The 23524-nt window shown below is 42.2% G+C and overlaps 2 protein-coding genes across 3 annotated transcripts; one reads left to right on the top strand and one right to left on the bottom strand.

The window, feature by feature from the left end:
• The first annotated feature begins 4986 nt into the window (after positions 1-4986).
• LOC111965242 (guanine nucleotide-binding protein G(I)/G(S)/G(T) subunit beta-3-like) lies at positions 4987-13815 on the top strand. 2 transcript variants are annotated; one of them, XM_070444056.1, is made up of 10 exons: positions 4987-5179; positions 5350-5384; positions 8827-8950; positions 9794-9939; positions 11113-11176; positions 11402-11564; positions 11750-11816; positions 12122-12323; positions 12633-12849; positions 13105-13815. In XM_070444056.1, the coding sequence occupies exons 3-10, from the start codon at positions 8894-8896 to the stop codon at positions 13209-13211; spliced, it is 1023 nt and encodes a 340-aa protein (XP_070300157.1). In that variant the 5' UTR covers positions 4987-5179; positions 5350-5384; positions 8827-8893; the 3' UTR covers positions 13212-13815. The 2 variants fall into 2 exon arrangements, with proteins under 2 accessions (XP_070300157.1, XP_023845080.1); XM_023989312.2 differs by lacking the exon at positions 5350-5384.
• Positions 13816-14347: 532 nt separating this feature from the next.
• On the bottom strand, positions 14348-23090 carry cdca3 (cell division cycle associated 3). Its single transcript, XM_023989300.2, has 6 exons — positions 22985-23090; positions 22450-22604; positions 17618-17738; positions 15774-16697; positions 15581-15660; positions 14348-14723 (listed from the first exon to the last, which is right to left on the bottom strand). Exons 2-6 carry the CDS (start codon positions 22585-22587, stop codon positions 14631-14633), a joined length of 1356 nt encoding a protein of 451 aa, XP_023845068.1. The 5' UTR covers positions 22588-22604; positions 22985-23090; the 3' UTR covers positions 14348-14630.
• Between the last annotated feature and the right edge of the window lie 434 nt (positions 23091-23524).

The raw sequence follows: 23524 nt of genomic DNA, 5'->3' as shown, positions 1-23524 counted from the left end.
CATACAAGCAAGCCAAATACCCATATGGTCCAAATGTGCACTTCACATTTCCAAATCCTAAAACTCATGTCAACGTTTAAGATCACTGTTTGATGTACAGTTACAAGGTGACATGGCATCATACCCTGGGTTGTTCTGTACAGAATGATCTTATGTTTGTTTATTGTTAAGACAATTTGCTGCGGCACACGCACCTGAATGTACTCATGACTCCTTTCTATGCGCACCAAAATTACGATCTGTTTCTCTGAATTGCCTTGTGAAAGCCTAATACTAAGATCGTACAAAACTCAGCAAGTCATGTTGTCAATAGAACAAGCTTTCAAATCATGCTCACCTGAACCAGATTGCGATTTAAAATGGACCGTTTATGGATTGCGTAAAAAACACCAGTAATTGTGTGATGGCTGTGACGCAGGGTTGTGTTCCAAACAAAACAACCACAAGGGTGCTTGCTCTAGTTCCTCGACGGCACAGCTAGGAGAGCATTTTCCAGGAATATCTTATAATACGTATCTAGAATATTTTCTGATTTCGTTATCAACAAATGCGGCCGGCGAAAAGTACCGTAAATGTCAAATGCGCATAAACTCAAGTGTAATGTTTCAATTCAGTCTCGTGTCAGTTGAACTGTTGCGTACTCACATTATCTACAAACTGTTCCCTTTCAATTGCTACCATGGTTATGCATATGGTTTTCATACATGTTCTGGAAGAAACATTTCAATGTAGCCCTATCCATATAGGCCAATTCCCACGAGTGTAAAGGGTTAAAACATCAACTGCATGTGCCAAGAGAGAGAGTGAGTGAGACTGAGGGAGGTTGAGATAATAGGTGTGGATTCGTAGAGTCCATTAACCCGATTACCTCAGTGCCAGGCTGCCCTTGAACTGTGTGGAGATGAAGACCATGAAACCAAGAGAGGGTAAATGTGTGAGTGTCAGAGATGGAGGGGAGGTAGAGAGAGGCAGAGGAGGGGAAGGGAGGAGAGAGGTAGACAGATAAGGAGAAAGAGATGTCACACCTGCTCAGGGAGGCATGCAGTACAGAAACACTGACATAGAAAGGGAAAGACAAAGAGGGAGGGGGAGATAGACAAAGCTCTGCAATGCACAAAAAACTGATGCTACGGAGAGAGAGGGAGAGACAGAGAGAGAGGTATGCAGAAGGGGGGAAAGATGGAAAGAGAGATTACCGTTAATCCCTCGTAAATGAGTGCATTTGTTTATGATGTTTACGAAATCTCCCATTTAGAATATGGAATCATAATCCAACTAGAATTCATTTCATAATTTACATCCAGTCTGACACACTCACTCCCATCTTCTCTCCCATTAAAAGACTCCCCCATTTATATCTCCCACCCTTCTCCCCCGTCACGGCCAGTCAAGCACTGTTTATGACCCATATTAACTCTCTCACTCCCCCCCGTGTGATAATCTGCGGGTGCTGCAGAATTGGGTCGACTGGCCTGTTAATGGACTCCTGGTTTTAACCGCTTCCATCCCTTAGCCTACCCTCTCCAGCCGCTGCATTCCCTAAAAGGCTCAGTTAATCTGTGTTTAAGCAGGCGTACATCTATATCATGTATTGTCACGCTGTCACCCCACTATCTAGCGTCAAATGATGTGTCTATGTGTGTATACAAGGGATGTACTGTATATCGGCTGTACTTCATCTGTTGAATATCACACGATTAGTAATCAATCCAAATCTGTTTTGATATAACATACAACGTAAAAGGAGTCATGGGTCAGATAGTAAAAACATCACCACCATATCATTTAAATGCGTAAAGGAACACGTCATTTGAATGTGTTGAATAATTTTCTTTATAGTTTGATGTGATAGTGTTTTCCACAGATATATTACTGTTCTATTTCTATGGTGTTTCCTCTAATTGAGTAAGGATCCACATCCATATTACATACAGTATATACACTAAGTGTACAAAACATTAGGAACACCTCCTCTTTCCATGACATGGACTGACCAGGTGAATCCAGGTGAAATGTCGCTTGTTAAATGCACTTCAATCAGTGTAGATGAAGGGGAGGAGACAGGATTTTTAAGCCTTGAGACTTTGGATTGTATATTTGTGCCATTCAGAGAGTGAATGGGCAAGACTAAATATTTAAGTACCTTTGAACGGGGTAAGGTAGTAGGTGCCAGGCACACCGGTTTGTGTCAAGAACTGCAATGGTGCTGGGTTTTTTCACGCTCAACAGTTTCCCGGTGTGTATCAAAATGGTCCCCCAGGAGGACATCCAGCCAACTTGACAAAACTGCGGGAAGCATTGGAGTCAACATGGGCCAGCATCCTTGTGGAACGCTTTCGACAGCTTGTAGCGTCCATGCCCTGACGAAKTGGGGGGGGGGGGGGGGGGTTGTTAATATTAGGAAGGTGTTGTTAATGTTTTGTACACTCAGTGTATACACATGTCCATATCTACAGTGGGGAGAACAAGTATTTGATACACTGCCGATTTTGCAGGTTTTCCTACTTACAAAGCATGTAGAGGTCTGTAATTTTTATCATAGGTACACTTCAACTATGAGAGAAGGAATCTAAAACAAAAATCCAGAAAATCACATTGTATGATTTTTAAGTAATTAATTTGCATTTTATTGCATGACATAAGTATTTGATACATCAGAAAAGCAGAACTTAATATTTGGTACAGAAACCTTTGTTTGCAATTACAGAGATCATACGTTTCCTGTAGTTCTTGACTAGGTTTGCACACACTGCAGCAGGGATTTTGGCCCACTCCTCCCTACAGATCTTCTCCAGATCCTTCAGGTTTCGGGGCTGTCGCTGGGCAATACGGACTTTCAGCTCCCTCCAAAGATTTTCTATTGGGTTCAGGTCTGGAGACTGGCTAGGCCACTCCAGGACCTGTCTCTTATACACATCTAGATGTGTATAAGAGACAGTATATATACTTTTCAGTGTGTCCTATTAAGATTTAAGCAGACATTAGCTACTGTAAGGCCGGTTTGATTGAACCCTTTTTGATACTGTATACTGTCAAGTCAAGTTGAGTGATCCTGTCATATCAATGTTGGTTACTGCCAACACACCATAGAAGCACATTGGTCAAAGGTGACAATTAAAGACATGCATACAAGTAGCGCAACGACTGACCGAGACAGGGTAGTCTAGTATTAGATAGGCTTTCACTTCAGTGTCTTCCCAGGTTGTTTGTTGATGGCTGATTCCTCTGGCTGTGTGATTTGACATTTAATCCCATCCTCCCCTTTCCCTTTGTTTAAGACTTGGAGAGAGGGACAGTAGGCTGCTAATGGCTGTAGTATTATAATTATGCTGTATAGCATCACAGAGCAACAGAAGGCTCAGTGCTCTGTCCTTGCTGTCACATCCCTATTGCAGCCAAAAGCTGCTCTGCAGGCTCACTGCTGGCACGTGTAGCTTAGCTGAATGTGCGAGACCAATAGAGACGACCACACAAAGCTTAATAGATTGTAATTCTCGGCCTCACGCTGGTTCTCTCACATGCCCCGCCGTACCTCTTGCTCTCCAGCTCTCTCTCTCTCTCACGTTCTCTCTGTCTCTCCCCTGAATCCAGCGTCAGCGCTGTCAGAAAAAGGAGAGTGTCTGTTCGCTCAATGAGTCCTGTTGCTATTTGACCATGCGAGAGAGGGTGGAAGTACTGGGTTAATACTAACTATCCATGTGAAGATAAGTTCAGAAAGTCAAAGGGCAATGTGGTGAAACTTCTCTGTCCCTTTTTCGCTCTGCCTGTCTCGCTTACTCGCTGTGTTTGTTTCCTCTCTCTCTCTCTCTCTCACACACACCCCCGGACACTCTTTCTGTCTATCTCCTTCTTACTGTGTCTCACTTTTAGCAAGTTGCCTTTTTTAATGCATATTTTTGAACGGTATAATGTAGCTCATTGAGACCATGAAAAGTGGCACATATGAAAGTGCCGTAAATACAGTATTATGGACCACACCTATGAACCATGGTACGAGCCTGTGAAAGAGAATGTCCTTCTCAGAGGACAATCAAATCTACTCTATTCTTACCCATGTGGCTTTGTAGCAAACSTGTATCTTCATCAGGTCATAGTTAGGCAGGTTGAGGTGCTGGCCTTAGGGGTTCATACATGCAGGTGTACTAGACACATTGCGATGTGTCGCCAATGTCCCCTCGTCTGGTCCCCATCTCTCTGTCTGTCTGTGCTACTGGCTTTTCTAATATTAGACTTTTCTCAAGTTTACAAAACACTGAAGCCCCCTGCCAGTCACATGCTTTCACACCACACCATAAAAAGCCATGTCCAGGAGTGCATTTTTTACTGAATTTTTTATTAATGCAGGACCGGTTCCTGTCTTTTGACCCCATGACACGTTTGCCCACCTTGTTTGGTGTGCTTTGCATGCCTCTCTCTCTCTCTCTCTCTCTCTCTCTCTCTCTCTCTCTCTCTCTCTTCTCTCATTTCGTCTCTCCTTCGTCTCCTCTATCGATCCTCGTTCTCTTCCTATTCCATACTCTCTTCTGCCTCCTCTCTCTCTCCTCTCTCTCTCTCTCTCTCTCCTCCTCTCTCTCTGTCTCCTCTCTCTCTCTCTCTCTCTCCTCTCCTCTCTCTCTCCTCTCTCCTCTCCTCTCTCTCCTCCGCTTCTCTCTCTCTCTATGGCTTCCCACTCTCTCTCTCGCGTATGGCTCCCCACTCTCGTCGTCTGATTTCTCTTCTCTCTCTCTCCTTCTCTTTCTTTCTTTTCTTCTTCCTCTTTCTCTATCCCTTTTCTCTCTCTGTCTGTCTCGCTCATTTCTTTCTCTGTCTCTTCTCTCTCACAGCCCTCCCGCTCCCGAAACCCCGCCACCGCCTTCTCTCTCTCTTCTCCTCTCTCTCCCTCTCTGCTTCATGTTATCTCTCTCTCTCTCTGTCCATCGCTGGATTTATCCCCTCATCCCTGATCTTTCTTCATCCGCTCCAATCCGCATCTGTTCCTCACAGGAGAGAGAGTGTGAGAGAGAGAGAGAGAGAGAGAGAGAGAGAGAGCAAGAGAGTGGAATATCCATTCTGTGTGGGACAGGAAAACTGAATAAAAAACATCTAGTAACAGAAGAGGGGTAAACATATGACAACCAAACAGAGGGACCCTGAAAAGTGAGAACAGGTTAAGAAACCCACTGGAGAACTTCCTTATTTGGTGAGTAGGCAGCCATACATTTGTATTTTACACCTCAATTGTTGTTTTCTTTATTTATAGTTTTTGATTGGATATGTGAATAGATGTGTAAGTGAAACCCTCTGGTCACAGTAGCGCTGTATATGGAGCTCTTGGTTGAAACAGATTTGTACATTTTTGTCATTTAACAGACACTTATCCAGAGCGACTTACAGGAGCAATTTGGGTAAGTGCCTTGCTCAAGGGCACATCAACATATCTTTTACCTATTCGGCTCGGGGATGAAAACCAGTGACCTTTCGGTTACTGGACCAATGCTCTTAACCTTTTACTGCAGTGGGCTAAATCAGGGTCACCCAGAGTGATTCTTGGTAGTCTTAAACAAATCTACTTTGAAACAAAAGTATACACCTCATACACATGGTTTAAAAAAAATAAGACATCTGTACCATGTCAGATATGAAGTTGAAATGTATACCATTTTGAGTTTGCATCCCAATATTACACTTTATATACGTCACAGAAGACTGAAACATAACGCACTGTTTGACATAGAAACACTGGATCGTCATCAGGTTTTTTGACATCATCTTTATCAATGATGAAATGATGAAAAATATTAGTAATACTCCAGCCATGAGGCCAAAGAGGGCACTTTTGGTAATTAACTGCAGAAAGGGCTACCCGCTAGGCTGCCTGCTGCCGCCAGATTAGTTTGGGGAGTGTAGAAGTACTTTTAGTTCTGGATTGAGTGTGTCMTGATTTTCTCATATAATCAAAGTGAGTGGATCTGTGGGATAAGTATCCATTTCATTTGATAGCACTATGACGAGGGTGCCGTTTAATGGCGACAAATAACAGTTTATCGATACTGTAAAATCTATGAATCCATTTTCTTCTCTACAACATGGTAGGGAATTTAATTGAAGAAGTATGGTAGCATGGCAGCATGGTCGATTCCTTGGAGATCACATGGAGAAACAACACTAACTTGGATTGGATATGTTTAATTGAATGTTTTACATTTTTATCATAAGGATTTACGTATGATTTCTATATTATAATGCATGTAATATTGCTATTGCACTACTAATGCAATACTCTGCTTACAGATCATCTTAAAGGATAACATTCATTCATATCTTCTAAGTGGATTTTTTCCCTATTGACAGACAGTTTACACATGCAGCCCAATTCTCATATTTTTTCCACTAATTGGTCTTGACCAATCACATCAGATCTTTTTTTTTTCCAGAGCTGATGTGATTGGTAAAAAAGACCAATTAGTGGGAAAACAACATCCGAATTGGGCTGCCTGTCTAAACGCAGTCCATTTGAATGATCACATCCTTTGTTTAAGTGTTTGTTTTTTAAGAGCATTGTACAGTGTTTCCTCTGATACATCCATTTTGGAATACATTTGATTCTCTGCCGGGGGTATCACTAGCGTTGTGGGTGTCTAGTTGGCATAGGTGCTGAAACGTGGTACTTTGTGTTAGACCCTTTCATAGCACGGAAATACAGTTCAAGGCGTCGTCGTTCAAATCAAAACTAAAGTGTCTTGCTACAAATTGGAAACAGTTCTTCAGTCCCATTCTCAGAAAGGCCTGTTTTAGTGCTAAATTCTCACTAAGGGATGGCCACCGGTTACCGTTAACGTTTTTCAATCTGCCTAATAGTATGTGACACAATACTAATGGCGTGTCAATAGTGAAAAGGTGAAACATTTACAGCGAGAAAACAAGATCTGACTTACACATTCCTACAATCACTAGCTCAAGTCCATTGCCCACTTAATACAGAAATCACCTATCTCACCCTATCCTGGATTTTAACAACCCCCTTCTCTCCCTTCTCCCTCCCTCTTATCCACCACCACCAGTTTGCCCCTCCCTCTCTCATCTCTCCATCACGCCCCTCTCTCTCTCTCCACCTCTTATCCAGATGCAAAGAGCAGTCAGTAATCGGATGAGAGCAGATTTGAATCAAAAGGCTTCCTTTAAAATCTCAGCCACTAGGATTTAAACTCACTCTCTACTGCATCGCCTCTACACACAGCCCCACCCCCTTCTCTCTCTCTCCCTCTCTCCCTCTCTCCGTGTTAATGCACTCCACTCTGCGACAAACTCTAGCAGGAATTTAATCGCATGCAACAATGGCAGGCCAGGGTCTCAGGGACAGGATGGCAAAAGGGCAATAGCACAGTTGAAACACATTTTCTTTTCTTTTTTAAACGGTCCCGTTTTATTGGGTTAGTACTATTTATAAACGTAATTTTCTCAGGGAACCAAATATATGGCCTAAATCAGATGAAGGCTAGATAAGGTGACCATTGTGGATACTACTCCCTTTAGGTGAGGGAGCAGGACACCTATGAGCACAGCTAACTTGAGATGGATGCAATCGCCTTAGGGTTAATTGTTTCAGGCATTTCTATATTTAGACGTACGATTTACAGTGTTTTCACACATGCATGTATCCTACAGTACTAGACAGATAGGGACAGCAAGGAACAATGGAAAGGGAACATCTTTCTCTGAGTCACTGCCTCTTCTCTCTCCCTCTACCTTTCTCCTCAAACAAATGAGAGGCAAATTCATTTAGTAATGAGATTTGACAGAGACACTTTAGACAAATAGAGAGAGATTGCAGCAAAGGAACACGATCAAAGCCAGGGATTTAGGGTTTTCTTCTCCTGGTAGTTTTCAAGGTAAGATAGAGTAAGATCCAAATCGTTTAATCTGTCACAAATATTATGCAAATGTCTTATTAGATGTGCGGATGTTACATGAAATGTTGTGTGATTATCACGTTTAGAGTGTTTTAAAGTAAAGGTTATCATCTGATTTCATAGAAAACAGTCTGATGCCATTGCCAGTTCTAAAGTTCCTAATTTGATAATGTGACAGAGATACTTGAGAGAGTTGATGCCTACTTCTTGTCTTTACTGTATAGTACGCCTAACCTGAGAATATTTCGGTCATTGAAAAAACAATTCAGTCCTCATTGACTCAGTCGACAGGATTAATTGCATCGTTAGAGCGCTGTGATGTGATGTCACTGGAATCACAAAAACACAAGTGCCTTCAGGGCTGACGTAAGATTGGAAAGCTTTCCAAGTCTATGGCACTAAAGTAAATTGAGATAGAAAAGGGCAGACTAAACACTGCGTTTGTTTAGCTAGTATAAGCACGAGGAGAGATATCAAACAAGAAAAGTGTTAGTATTAAGATGACACACCACACAGGTTTGAGTTTACAATCGGGGTGGGAAAGTGTGTTCGTGCATATGCAGTATGTGCTATATTAACTAGTTCATATAGTTGCACGCTTGTATGTATGTGTGTGTGCGTGCATGTGTGTGTGCATAYGCAYATCTGTGCAAGTGAGCTTGTTTGACTATGGGTGTGGGTTTGTGAGTGTATGGGTATTTGTGTGTGTGTGCCTGTGTTTGTGAGGGTTTGCAAAGTAGTTGAGGGAGGTTTGAATTGCAAAACAGTAGCTAAACAACAAAGAAAAGGGTGGGTAGACCTTGATCTAAAAAGCTGGTAACATGCATAAATATCTAATGTCTTGCTGTATACAGGTAACAGACTGACATTACAGTGAGAAGAATGGRTAATGAACTGATAAAATGCAATGTTACATTTTTCCCCCTCTCTTCCCCAGGATTACGTCTGCTCACCTGATTTCCCTTCCTGTCTCCATCGGTGACGACGCCTACCAACCGTTGGCCATGGGCGAAATGGAGGAGCTGCGAAAGGAGGCGGACAACCTCAAAGATCAGATCACTGTCAGTTATCAATCAATAATTCAGATGAAGATCACGTTATTGGTCAAATGCACACAGGATCCAACCAGATTTTGACGTCCGCTTTTAACTCAAGGATTTGGTACCAGCAACACTCTATTTGCCAGCTCACTTCCCGCCTGTTTTGTTCCCGGTCAGACCCAGGATTCAAACTGGCAGCCCTCCAGATGCTGGGTCTCCTTTAGAACTGCTAGGCAATAATCAATCACTAGTGTGAATATAACGCATGTCTGTGTTCCTCTCATATGCTCGTACTTTACTAAACTATTTGCCTTTTGCTGAAAATTTTACCATGATCATCAACCATAAACTGAACAAGAATCCTTATCCTATAGACCACCAAATATCTCGTAATATGTCCAGGTAATAGGGATGTGAAACTTTGTTTGTGTTTTTGTCCTTTTATTTTAGCTTTTGTTGTTTTTCTAATTTCTATATGTTTTTTTTTACATTTCTTAAGAACTCTTGTAAAACTAGCCCTTGGGCTAAAAGAGATCCTAATACAATAATAACAAATCCTAACTGTTCTGATCCTCTGGACAGTAAGGTGTATAGGTGTTCATAACACCACAGTCATAGTCATATCTATGACAACAGTTATGACCATACATCCCCACCCCTGACCTCTCTGTTTGTCCAAAGGCAGGAGGAGTAGGTGTAAACAGTAGTTTAGTCATATGTAATACGTTTTCTTCTGAGMCCAGGTTGCAGCAGCAATAGCACACCTTAAAAATTACAATAGTTATGACAGTGGTTTTAGCCATAGTTAAGTGGACCATAGTTATTATAACCGTAACTTGACCATACACAACCATCCCTCTACAGGAGGCCCGAAAGGTAGTGCAGGACACCACCCTGCAGGAGGCGGTTGCCGGGACGACGCTGGTGGGGCGTGTCCAGCTGAAGACCAGGAAGACGCTGAGGGGTCACCTGGCCAAGATCTATGCCATGCACTGGGGCACTGACACCAAGTAAACACACATATGCCATACACAAGAGCACACACACACATACGTACACACAGGCACACATATGTACACACAGGCACACACACACACACACACACACACACACACACACACACACACACACACACACACACACACACACACACACACACACACACACACTAGCTCAAAGTAGACAGAGACCCTTCACAGACTTCTAGCCTGCACTCTTTTCCTGAGAATTGCTTATTGAGTCATTTAAGTATTCATTCAATCATTTCTGTTAGTTCTATCATGTCATTATGTAACATATATATTCATCTGTTCATTCATTCATTCAAACAGATTGCTGTGACAAATACTGCTATGGTTTAAAACTGGCGTCACGTGGTGCTCTGTGTTTATTGGTTAATTGGATTGGCGTTGCAATCCCATAGCTTGTTTTAATTGGACAAATTAGTGGAACCAGGAAACACTTGACTGACAGTCTGGCAACACTTTAAACCAACACTATCCCTGAATCAATCAATTATTGCTGATACTATAACTTGAATGTGCACTAAACCACCTTTTCTTCGTTCATTTTGTCCTCTCTCCTTCTCCTTACCTCTCCCTATATTCTCATTTCATCTCATCTCTTCTCTTTATCAGTTGTAGCAAGTTAGTAAGCTTATTAGGTTTTCCTGGGTTTACAATACTTGGTGTCCTACATTTAGTGGGTCTAAAAGATAGCTTTTACTAACTGAACCAGTGTTGGGCTAAGAGGTTCTGGAACAACGCTTCTCTATGTCTAACACAGTACAATCCAATACAACTTTATTGTCCCTCAATGGGGAACTCATTTGGCAACTGTGAACACTTAACAGACAACATATTCACACATATTCCTCCATAGTGGCTAGACATAACTACATAGCACACAATATCATCATCACCAGCATCAACATCCCCGTCATCATTTGTGCTGGAAACACCTGGCAATAGGAAAAAGTGCAGTAGCATTAGTCAATTACCATGTCGTGGCTTTTTAGATCAGTCGTGTTAAAGACGGACTGCCATTGGTACAAAAGAGTCTCTGTATCTATTATCGATCTGTCTGTCTATTTATCTTGAGCTGCTGCAGGTCCTTGGATCTTTTACTGGACTCGGTCTCTCTCTTTCTGTCTGTCTCTACACCGGTCTTGTTCTCTCTACCAGGTTGTGTGTCAGTGCCTCTCAAGATGGAAAGCTGATAGTATGGGACACCCTGACCACCAACAAGGTATGGCGGACTGCGTCTGGGTTTACAGTCTGGGGAGTTTTGCTCATGGGACAGTGTTTTTTGCATGAATACGGCATGTAATGACAATATACTGCAACATCAACAATATACTGTAATATCAAGTGCTCGTATAAGTGCTCACATTGACAAACGCGGTGTGACACACAGGCACGTACACATACACACACTGGTCCACGTGAGGAATCACTTTCCTTCTCTGCTCAGGTGAGCGCCATCCCTCTGAAGTCGTCGTGGGTGATGACGTGTGCCTACGCGCCCTCGGGGAACATGGTGGCGTGTGGCGGTCTCGACAACATGTGCTCCATCTACAACCTCAAGGGCAAGGACGGCAACGTCAAGGTCATGCGGGAGCTGGCCGCACACACAGGTACCCCACTCGACACTTAGCCCACTATTTGCATTCATTAAGACAGCATTACGGGCAACACGTTTAACGATGAGTCGTTTCGATCAAAGTCAATGTAAGAACATACGAGGTAGTATTTATATAGTCTATCCAATACAGCATGCTTGTGTTGTATGGCTCTGATGGTGTTCTCTCTTATTGCCCAGGTTACCTGTCCTGCTGTCGTTTCCTTAGCGACAGTGAGATCATCACCAGCTCTGGCGACTGCACCTGGTAAGGTCATAGAGATGGAGTCTCTATGAGTCTGGTGTGCAATACGGGGTTACAATGACTGACCAGAGATCAGTCCAACCAGTTAATGCTTCTATATCATTCTAATTCTATGGGTTATACTGTACCCTTCATTTGATACGCATAGTCTTATCTATTACTTTTCTGCAATGGTGTCCTAAACATTCTGCCTTCTTTCGCCCTTCCATCGCAACCCTCTCTTCTTTGACCCTGTCCCTGCGGTCTTCTTTGCCCACCTCWATATCCATCCTCTCCTCCTATTCCCTCCCTCTGTCCAAACGTTATAGTGTTCTATGGGACATTGAGACAGGGACAGAGAAGACCATCTTCGCGGGCCACTTGGGTGACTGCATGTCCCTGGCCGTGTCCCCCGACTTCAAGATGTTCATCTCGGGGGCGTGTGACTTCACGGCCAAACTGTGGGACATCAGGGAAGCCACCTGCAGACAGACGTTCAGCGGCCACGAGAGTGACATCAACGCCATCGGGGTGAGGACAGAGGACCCCCAGCATTTATTCATTGTTTACTAATAGTTTAGTATTCTGATAGATGCACTGCACCCGGCAGTTCACATGGACAAACAATGACTTCCAAGTTTTTACAAATTGAAGCTTTTAAAAAACACTTATCAAAACGTACAATATCCCAAAAATGTATTTGATGCAACTGGTTGCTCAAAAAGTTGATTCATTTAATGAGGTGAACCAAAGCTTACACCCGCTCTGTAGCTCTCCAGAACCACAGTTAGAGAGACCACTGCTGTGACCTCCAACCTCTGTCCTCTCCACTCTGTCCAGTTCTTCCCCAATGGTAATGCGGTTATAACGGGCTCAGACGATGCCACCTGTAAGCTGTACGACCTGAGGGCAGACCAGGAGCTCATCACCTACCAGGACTCGGGCATCATGTGTGGGGTGACCTCGCTCGCTCCGTCCCCTTCCGGCCGCCTTTTACTGGCCGGATACGATGACTTCAACGTCAACATCTGGGACATGCTTAAAGCCGAGAGAGTGGGTGAGTACGGAGGGAGAAAGAATGGGAGATAGAGTGTGGGTGAGTATGCAGGGTTGGGGAGAGAAAGATGGTGACTGGAGGGGCTGGAGGCAGAAAGAGAGGGGAGACAGTGTGGGGAAGTAGAGGGGATGGTGAGAAGAGAAAGGAGATGTGAGTGGACGAAGGGAGAATTAGAGGGAGAGAGAATGTGGATGCAATGTAGGCAAACAATATTTGCATCCATTCTATACTGATGTAATTCTCTTCATGGCTCAGGAGTGCTGGCTGGTCATGACAACAGGGTGAGCTGCATCGGAGTATCCTCGGACGGAATGGCATGCTGCACAGGATCCTGGGACAGCTTCCTGAAGATATGGAACTGAGTCAGTCCTCTAGTCTAGAGAACAGACAGAGCGAAAGACTAAGGAGAGGGGAATAGAGGAAGAATATCATGGAAACCTGGTAGATTGAAGAGGGGGATGGGGGGAGACTAGGAAGCCACGGGTGAAAGGTTATTTATTTGTATTGTGCCAAGTCTTATTCGATTTGAGAGAAGAATTGTGACGAGTCTGTCGTCTCTTGCTACTTCCGACTCAAGTTTAGAGTTAGGCAGGGGGGACTTTTGTAGAAAAACATGATCGTTGCATCAATGAATGATTGATTGTTATGTCAAGGTTCAAACTGAATTCTAGCGTTATATGAATATATTTCCTATGTCATAAGAGCAGTTGCCAAATGGAAACGGTAGAGACTTGGATGAAATAACAAAATAAATGACCACTGATAGACTGTAGGTTTACAATAACTAGGACGTTACATGCTTTTATATTCGAGGCGAGTTAAAATGTTTGTCAGAGGATGAATATCTAAGCATTGATTTGTTTCAAGCGGATGTTTGTGTGTTGGTTAGAGAATTCCCTTGTTTAGTTACGGTTTTCTATTTTTATGGCCACATTAGAATAAAATTGTTTCGCCTGCAGATTTCTACACGAGTGTGTGTCTGAAAGTTTACATACGTACGTGATTAATAGGATATGTTTACCATGAGTTGGGGTCTAATCTTTTGACCTACTTCCCGATGGCTAGTCACAAAAAGGCATAAGCGCTCAGTAAACTGTTGGCTGGACAGACGGGATGATATAGAGCTTATGGTTCACTGACAACAAAATAGAAATGGCAAATGCACAAGACCACAATATTTCACATTTGTCAGAGGAGTTTAAACCTTACCTGGCTGTGTATATCTAATTGACAGTGGTTTGTTTTACCACTGTCGTGCGAGCAAAACATAGTAGCAACTCAATGTGAAGTGACTATTTGTCTTTTCAAATCGCATCACACACTTGACAATTTGGACAGCCTGTCTTTACCATCAGAACATTGTGCATATAGTAAATTCACAAGGCGCTTTTCTTACACTTAAGGTATGGCTTTACTTAGCACCTTAAGACTAATAAAAACATGTCATCTTGCTTCAAACTTAACTGGTGTATTCCAGTTAAGAGCATAAAAAAGCAGATTAAGATTTAAAGCAAATTTATTTACATAAAGGACAGGATAGCAAAAACACTGATATGGACATTTGAAATAAATGCAAAGAAACAGTCGGACAAATCATATCGATGACACTTCCAAAAGCAACGTACACAAATGATAATTTGTTAGCAGTTTGAATAAGTCAGTTAAAAAGAAAAAAAGGCTGTACATTTTTAAAAGGCTTGTTTTTAGAAAGATATAGAAACATGGCAAGATTCTGTACACTGGCCAGTTAGTGTTTGTGCATGTTCTTCTGCAACGTCCGTCTATCTGTTCTCCTTGTCCATGGACACAGTCAGGACTCTCCGGTCCATCTGACCCAGCCTCTGCCTGTCTGGGGTGGACACCTTCAGCTTCATCTGACGGGCAGGGAGGGAAGAGAGAGACCGGACCTTTCAGTTAGACCACAGGTTTAAAAGCCGTTGTGATTGTTCCTTTTCCTCTGACCCACCAAATAGATCAATCCTGTTCTTTAGGCTTTAGTGTGCGCAGACATGAACGAATGAGATGGCAAGAGTGAGATAGGGAACTGCACATGTACTTGCATCTGAGGGAAAAGTGTGTACATTAGGGCTGGCACAATTACCGTATAACAGACCGTTATGGATGAAGACAGTCATGAAAATAAAATAAATGTCTACAAAAACCATTTATTTATATCATTGTGGAACGGACAGCTGACTGTAGACGGGACTGCCGGGCAGTTGAGTCAGTTTCCGCAGTAACATGGACTCTTTACAACGTGATGAAACTCTGCTGCTCCTCGTTGAAACGAGCAAGGTCTTGTAACACACATGGAATGGGCTTGCAACCTCTGACCCTGGCAATTTGACTGGTAAACCCATTGGTACATGCACAACGGCTGCCTGGTATTGTGATGCAATCATTTCCATGGTAACGTAGAATGATGTCACCATTTAATTGAATGTATTTTTTGTTATGTCAGTTGAGTTGAATCAACAAATCACAGCACATATTGATGGGTACACTCGCAACGGGGTTCCCACTAGTTGGGCCAGTGGCAAAGTCAAAATGTATGAGAACAAAAAGTAGTTTTTGTTGGTCTTAATTAAATACAGGTTTTTCGGCTTTACCGCTTGCCCAGATAATGACGACCTCACTACGGCCGCCAGTCCAACCATCATTGACTTGAATGGGTGACCAATCTTCTGAAATACCATGACTGTCACAGCCCTAGTGTACACCATCTATATACCTGTGTAGCTTGCTCCCGGGGGGAGTTGGTCTCCTTGAGCATCTGCAGAGGGGAGCGGCCTTCAGCCATGAGTGCCTTGTCTGCCACAAGGGAGAGGAGAGAAAGCTTTATAAAAATTATTATTATATAAAAAAATTAAAAAAATCACAGGAAATTGTGTGAAAAATGATAGACAATAAAAACACCCACGTACCTCTCTGCTTCGGTTTAACCGACTGCCCCTTGTTCTCATTGGCTGCATTCTTGTTTCCAACCTGGATGGAGAGTGGTGAAGAGGACGACCCCCACTTGCCTCCTCTCCCTCTGGCCCTCACCCCTGTGGCACCGAAGCCCTTCCCTAGCCACTGGGGCTTGAACACCACTTGACTGGGGCTCTTGGTGTCAAATTTGGGGCAGCGGATCCCAGTGGCTTGGGGCTGCTGCTGGCTCGCGCTGGGGCTTGGGCCAGTGGTTGTGGTGGATGGTACAACAGGCGACTCTTGTGTGACGGGCATCACTGGCTCCTCCACTGGAGTTGGGACCTCCACTTCCTCCATCTCCGTAGCAACAGTGACTTCAGTGAACTCTGTAACGGTGGGGATGGATGGTTCAGCCATGGGRGTCAGAGGTTGTGCGGGGTCAGAGGTGACTGAGGGAAGGGCATACGCGTGGTCAGGTTCSTCCTTGTGGAGTTCAGCAGCAGCGTTTTCAGGGAGAGGAGACGCAGGRCTGTCGTAGTGCACCTCGGCGAAGGTCGGTGGTGGGACGACACCATCGTGGCAGGTGATCAAGCTCATACTCAGTCGCTTGTGTAGTGAAGACTCTTTGGCCTCTTCGGCTTCCTCCAGAGTGAAATCGGCTTCGACTTCTATCTGGGCCTCCGCCACGAGAACGAAGGGGCTCTGGATGAGAAGCGTATGACTAGTCACGCTCTGGGGAGAGGGCTGGATCATGTCACCTGAGACCTGTGATGGCTGAGGGGAGAGAAGGGGCTCACTGGAACCTAACTCTCCCTCTACCACTGCCTCTTCCTCCACGTTGAGGTTGGGAAACTTGTTAAAGGGCAAAGGGGCAACTAGTTCTACAGAGTCACCGTGGAGGAGCATGCCGAGGCGACGGGCAAAGGAGCCAACTGTCACTGGAGGAACAAAAAAAAACAAGTCAAAAGTTTAAAATAAAATAACTTTGACAAAAAGCTTTTTCAAAATGTACTGAAAGGGCAATGCTGCATCTACAGTTTTGGGCAGGGGTAGCCTCTGCAGAGTCCCCAACAATGTTCCGGTTTTCAAGGGAAATGGAAAGACTACCACTTTGGACATTAACAAGGCGACACGCCATCTTAACTCCGCCACATTTACTGGATTGGTTGAACAGTGCAGAGGAGCACATCCCCCCCCAAAATGTTATCCTTCTCATCAAGACCAGTAGGTTGGGTTGGGGGGGGGGGGTGTCTAGTTTCAGGCGTTTCTTCTATGCCTGCTACGTTAGGGGTGGGAAAACTACATATCTGACCAGCAAGCTCATTCAATCAAGTTCTTTGTTGAATTTCCATGTCCCAATATGCCCCTCAGACCAAAAGGTTTACCCACCCCTGGACCTAAAGGCGTGCGCATGCGTCTAATCCGAAACAGTTTTGGCATATATTACGCCGCGGAAGTTTGTCTTCGGCAAATTCCTGAGGCGAGCTGAAGTTTGGTAGCCGAAGTCCACACCCCTTCGTCAGCGATACGTCAACAGTAAGGATTCTTCAATTAAGTTAAGTGTTTGTCATTCAAGAGACAACTTGTTTTCATGTACTTGAAAAATACTGCAAACATAATATGTAAAATTGTGCGACTAAGATCTCCTCTGCAAAAACGTATTACAATTGAGTTCATAGATTAATTCTGACTATTGAGGAATTTATACTAGCTACGGTTTCTCAAAAAGGGACAAACAGTACTATCGCAGGCTTGTTTTTCAGGCTAAGATTTTTTTCAAGGGAGTATGTGAGCCATAGATGTTCACGGCCTTCCACTGCTTGACTGGATAGCTTTGCCACTTGGTTAAGATAGTTACCTCTCATTGAGTCCTTCATTGGGGTGCGGGTGACACCGACTGAGGGTGACCGAGGGTCGCTGGCTAGAATGGAGCAGTCTCTCTCCACCACAACTGGGACACAGGAGACAGTTCCACTCACCTGAAATAGATTAATACATTCTTGTTACACGATGTATGCATGCGCAAAGCTGTCAAGGCAAAGGGTGGCTACTTTGAAGAATCTCAAATATCAATATTTTTGATTTGTTTAACACTTTTTGGTTATTACATGATTCCATGTGTGTTATTTCAAAAGTTGTGTCTTCACGATTATTCTACAATTTAGAAAATAGTAAAAATAGAGCTGACACTATTTCTACTCAATGACATTACAGTATCCATTGACTTAGGACTCAAATTGCAGTTTCTATGACTTCCACTAGATGTCAACAGTCTTTAGAAATTGTTTCAGGCTTGTATCCTGAAAAATTAGGAAGTAAGAGCAGTCTGAATGAGTGGACGGAGAGAGTGCGTTTCTTGTTTACCTTTTAAATTGACGACGTTATTGTCCGGTTGAAATATTATCAATTATTTAGGCTAAAAACAACCTGAGGTTTGAATATAAACATCGTTTGACATGTTTCTATGAACTTTACGGATACAATTTGGATTTCTTTGTCTTCCTGTTTTGACTGCGTTTGAGCCTGTGGATTACTGAAGAAAACGCGCAAACAAAACAGAGGTTTTTGGATATAAAGAGACTTTATCGAACATTTATTGAGTAAATGATTGTCTGCTGAGTGCAACCATATGAAGATCATCAAAGGTAAGGGATTAATTTTATCTCGATTTCTGACTTGTGTAACTGTTCTACTTGGCTGGTTACTGTTTGTAATGATTTGTCTAGTGGGCTATGTTCTCAAATAATCGTAAGGTATGCTTTCGCCGTAAAACATTTTTAAAATCTGACACCGTGGTTGGATCCACAAGAAGTTAATCYTTAAACCTATGTAAAATATGTTTTGTTTTCTGAATTTTTATAATGAGTATTTCTTTATTTGAATTTGGCACCCAGCAGTTTCACTGGCTGTTGAAGAGGTGGGACGCTAAAGTCTCACGTACCCAAGAGAGGTTAAATCAGTTTTACCAAATTTCTATCAGCATGTTAAATGTGCAACCAGAGGGGGGAGATATATATATATATATGTTTTATAAAAAATAAAATCTGGACCACCTATACTCCAACAACAGAGACACATACAAAGCTCTCCCTCCATTTGGCAAATCTGATCATAATTCTATCCTCCTGATTCCTGCTTACAAGCCAAAATTAAAGCAGGAAGCACCAGTGACTAGATCAATAAAAAAAAGTGGTCAGGAGGAAGCAGATGCTAAGCTACAGGACTGTTTTGCTAGCACAGACCAGAATATGTTCAGGGATTCCTCCAATAGCACTGAGGAGTACACCATTTCAGTCATTGCACTTATTGATGAAGCCATCGATGACGTCGTCCCCACATTGACAGTACGTACATACTAGAGGTCGACCGATTAATCGAAATGGCCGATTAATTAGGTCCGATCTCAAGTTTTCATAACAATCGGAATGCGGTAATTTTGGACACCGTTTTTTAATTTATTTTTTTACACCTTTATTTAACTAGAGAAGTCAGTTAAGAACACATTCTTATTTTCAATGACGGCCTAGGAACGGTGGGTTAACTGCCTTGTTCAGGGGCAGAACAACATATTTTTACCTTGTCAGCTCGGGGATTCAATCTTGCAACCTTACGGTTAACTAGTCCAACGCTCTAACCACCTGCCTCACGAGGAGCCCGCCTGTTACGCGAATGCAGTAAGAAGCCAAGGTAAGTTGCTAGCTAGCATTAAACGTATCTTATAAAAAACAATCAATCAATCATAATCACTAGTTATAACTACACATGGTTGATGATATTACTAGTTTATCTAGCGTGTCCTGCGTTGCCATATAGCTCGATGCAGTGCGCATTCGCGAAAAAGGACTGTCGTTGCTCCAACGTGTACCTAACTACTCAATGCCTTTCTTAAAATCAATACACAGAAGTATATATTTTTTTAACCTGCATATTTAGCTAAAAGAAATCCAGGTTAGCAGGCAATATTACCAGGTGAAATGTGTCACTTCTCTTGCGTTCATTGCACGCAGAGTCAGGGTATATGCAACAGTTTGGGCCACCTGGCTCATTGCGAACTAATTTGCCAGAATTTTACGTAATTATGACATAACATTGAAGGTTGTGCAATGTAACAGGAATATTTAGACTTATGGATGCCACCCGTTAGATAAGATACGGAACGGTTCCGTATTTCACTGAAAGAATAAACGTTTTGTTTTCGAGATGATAGTTTCCGGATTCGACCATATTAATGACCCAAGGCTCGTATTTCTGTGTGTTATGTTATAATTAAGTCTATGATTTGATAGAGCAGTCTGACTGAGCGATGGTAGGCACCAGCAGGCTCGTAAGCATTCTTTCAAACAGCACTTTCGTGCGTTTTGCCAGCAGCTCTTCACAATGCTTCAAGCATTGCACTGTTTATGACTTCAAGCCTATCAACTCCCGAGATTAGGCTGGTGTAACCGATGTGAAATGGCTAGCTAGTTAGCGGGGTGCGCGCTAATAGCGTTTCAAACGTCACTCGCTCTGAGACTTGGAGTAGTTGTTACCCTTGCTCTACATAGGTAACGCTGCTTCGAGGGTGGCTGTTGTCGATGTGTTCCTGGTTCGACCCCAGGTAGCGGCGAGGAGAGGGATGGAAGCTATACTGTTACACTGGCAATACTAAAGTGCCTATAAGAACATCCAATAGTCAAAGGTATATGAAATACAAATCGTATAGAGAGAAATAGTCCTATAATTCCAATAATAATTACAACCTAAAACCTCTTACCTGGGAATATTGAAGATTCATGTTAAAAGGAACCACCAGCTTTCATATGTTCTCATGTTCTGAGCAAGGAACTTAAACTTTAGCTTTCTTACATGGCACATATTGCACTTTTACTTTCTTCTCCAACACTTTGTTTTTGCATTATTTAAACCAAATTGAACATGTTTCATTATTTATTTGAGGCTAAATTGATTTTATTGATGTATTATATTAAGTTAAAATAAGTGTTTATTCAGTATTGTTGTAATTGTCATTAATACAAATAAAAAATAAAATAAAAATCAGCCGATTAATCGGTATCGGCTTTTTTTGGTCCTCCAATAATCGGCATCGGCGTTGAAAAATCATAATCGGTCGACCTCTAGTTGAAGCATGGAAAATATGTCTGGCTGTACAACCAATTGGCAAACATACTGCAAATTGAGAAACCATGTGACTAAACTATACTATGAAACAAAAATTAATTATAAAGAAATAGTAAAAAGCGTTGGCGCACCTTAAATGAAGTTTTGGTCAAAAAGGCACACTCGGCTCCATCAGTCATTGAATCAGATGGCTCATTCCTCTCAAAAAACACTGATATTGCCAACTACTTTAATGATTTTTTTCCATTGGCAAGATTTGCAAACTTAGGCATGACTTAGGCACTTAGTGCCAGCCACAAACGCTGACACTACACATCCATTTATATCTGAGTAAATTATGAAAGACAAGCATTGTACTTTTGAATTCCGTAGAGTGTGGAAGAGGTAAAAATTATTGTTGTCTATCAATGACAAGCCACCGGGGTCTGACAACTTCAATGGAAAACTACTGAGGATAATAGCTGACAATATTGCCACTCCTATTTTCCATATCTTCAATTTCAAATTGTGTTTGACCAGATACAATGCTATTGTACTGTAAAACAAACTTACTTTTGGTAGTGTCTCTGCCCTATCGTCTCTAGTAATCTTAGTGTTCAATCTAGTAATGTTGGCAGCACAGATGAAAAAAAGAGAAGTGTATTTGATGTTGGTGTACAACCAATTCAGGAAGTGAATCAGAATCACCTTTACAGAGCCCCACAGTGGTGGTGTCATAATACCCATAAAACCTAGGGGTCAAACAGGAAAATGGTTCCAATCATATTTCCCCCATAGGGGATTTTAGAAACACTTAAAATAAGGACTGTGTTTCATGTAAGCTTACCCTGGTGTGACATTTTGATAACCATGTAAATCTCTCGGACAAGGAGACTTTTATCAATATATTCGGCACTATTAACTCTGAGATCCTAAAATGATAATTAGAGTCACAGTAGACATCATTCAAAACTACAAATCCCTGCAAGGCATCTCTAGCTGACACCTTTGCTAACAGGTATTGTCAATTTAAAACTTGCACAAGACAGTTCAGAATTGTCCATTTAAAGAAATTGCCTATTTATTCATTAACTACTACATTTAGCTAACATTAGATAGTTCATCCAGAAATTCTTAAATTTGCCTGGATTCAGCAGTCTATTCCAGATCATGGCATTTGTAGTTCTTTATGATAGCAACATTAGCATTTCATTTTTGGGGGGGGGGGGGTAAATACAGGCAAACGTTGAGAGATTTGCAAGGTTATCAAAACGTCACACCAGGGTAAGCCTACATGAAACACAGCCCTTAAAATGTAAGGGTTTCTAAAAAAAAAAATGAATGTAAAACGATTGGAACTATTTCCCTGTTTGACCGGTAGATTTTATGACACCTCCACTGTGGGGCTCTATTCGACAAGTACATGTACCCAGAATTTGTGAAATGGTGCTGCAAGTTAAACACTATACAGGAATTTACACAATATACATACAATACGGATACAGTAAACAGAACAATTACACATGATATGCGAGTATTCAAATAATAAACTATTTTCAAATCAAAATGATGGCCCTTGTCAGCTAACGTTACCTGAATAGGTGTGCGGTCAATGGCTACAGATGGAGACCGTGGGTCCACAAGTTGAGAGAGACGGTCGTGTTTGATGCGATGGCTGTGATCATATTTGGGCGTTGAGGCCACAGCAACCTTGCTCTCGCTGGATCCCATGGCGATACAGTAGATGCCTAATGTCCGGAGACAGAAGTTAGACAAAAGCTTACGTTAAAAAAGTTAGAGCGAGTCTGCTGTGCCATTCATTGTTTTCTATCTAACTAAATAACTTAATTAAAAAGGTTTTCTTGAAGCCAGATAAAATTAATAAAATCATTCATTAGGCAATTTACAATTATTGTGGATAGCTAACAAAAAGTTAGATTGGGTCGGCAAACTTGCTCAAACTAACAAGTCACTTTAGCTAAACTAAAGTCTGCGGATGGCTAAACTCAGTTTAACAAAGTTATCTTGAAGCGAACTACAAAATAAAGTTCTTGCTCTTCGATTATTTGTATGTGATTCACATGAATCTGCTAGGTAATAACGTAACTTTTAGCAAACAATGACTTACCTTAAACGTTTAGCTAGAAGTGAGTAAGTATCCTTTCACTTTTTCGAAGCAAAACATGAGGATTTAAATTGCGAAAAGCATATGCATCCAGTTATTTTCAAACCAGCCAATCAGTGAAGTTGGTGCCACCGCCTTCCCTACAGAGATTGGCTGATTGTACCTACGACGTCTAAAATGGGCGTGGTTTGCTACTGAAAACAGTTTAAAAACCTACACAAGATCTGACCATGCTTTGCGGATTTGAATTTGACCCTCTTGAATGTTGCGCAATGCAACACTATTTGAAAGTCGCATTATTATCTCGCGAATGGGAATACGAATGTGAAGGAACATGTTTGGTTGTGCTATACCCATAGAAAGAGCCCATAGCAAAATACTGTATCTGTGCAAAACCTATAGATAAGTCAAGTTCAATGATGTATATAAACCCATAAAGTTATATACAAAGTAGTTCTTGCAGCAGATACTAGTAACTGCATTTACCGTTTGCTGCTATTTTGTGCTGTAAAAGCAGCCTAATCCTGGGTATTTTTGTCCTAT

Source organism: Salvelinus sp. IW2-2015, linkage group LG6.1, assembly GCF_002910315.2.
Source record: "Salvelinus sp. IW2-2015 linkage group LG6.1, ASM291031v2, whole genome shotgun sequence".
In the NCBI taxonomy this organism is placed as follows: Eukaryota; Metazoa; Chordata; class Actinopteri; order Salmoniformes; family Salmonidae; genus Salvelinus; species Salvelinus sp. IW2-2015.
This window is presented reverse-complemented; position numbering and strand designations above follow the sequence as displayed.

Bases quoted from the DNA above. Each gene is read 5' to 3' on its own strand.
- LOC111965242 (XM_023989312.2), top strand. From the start codon at position 8,894: ATGGGCGAAATGGAGGAGCTGCGAAAGGAGGCGGACAACCTCAAAGAT. The intron at 11,565-11,749 runs GTACCCCACTCG...CTTATTGCCCAG, and splicing joins GGAGCTGGCCGCACACACAG to GTTACCTGTCCTGCTGTCGT. The intron at 12,324-12,632 runs GTGAGGACAGAG...CACTCTGTCCAG, and splicing joins GTGACATCAACGCCATCGGG to TTCTTCCCCAATGGTAATGC.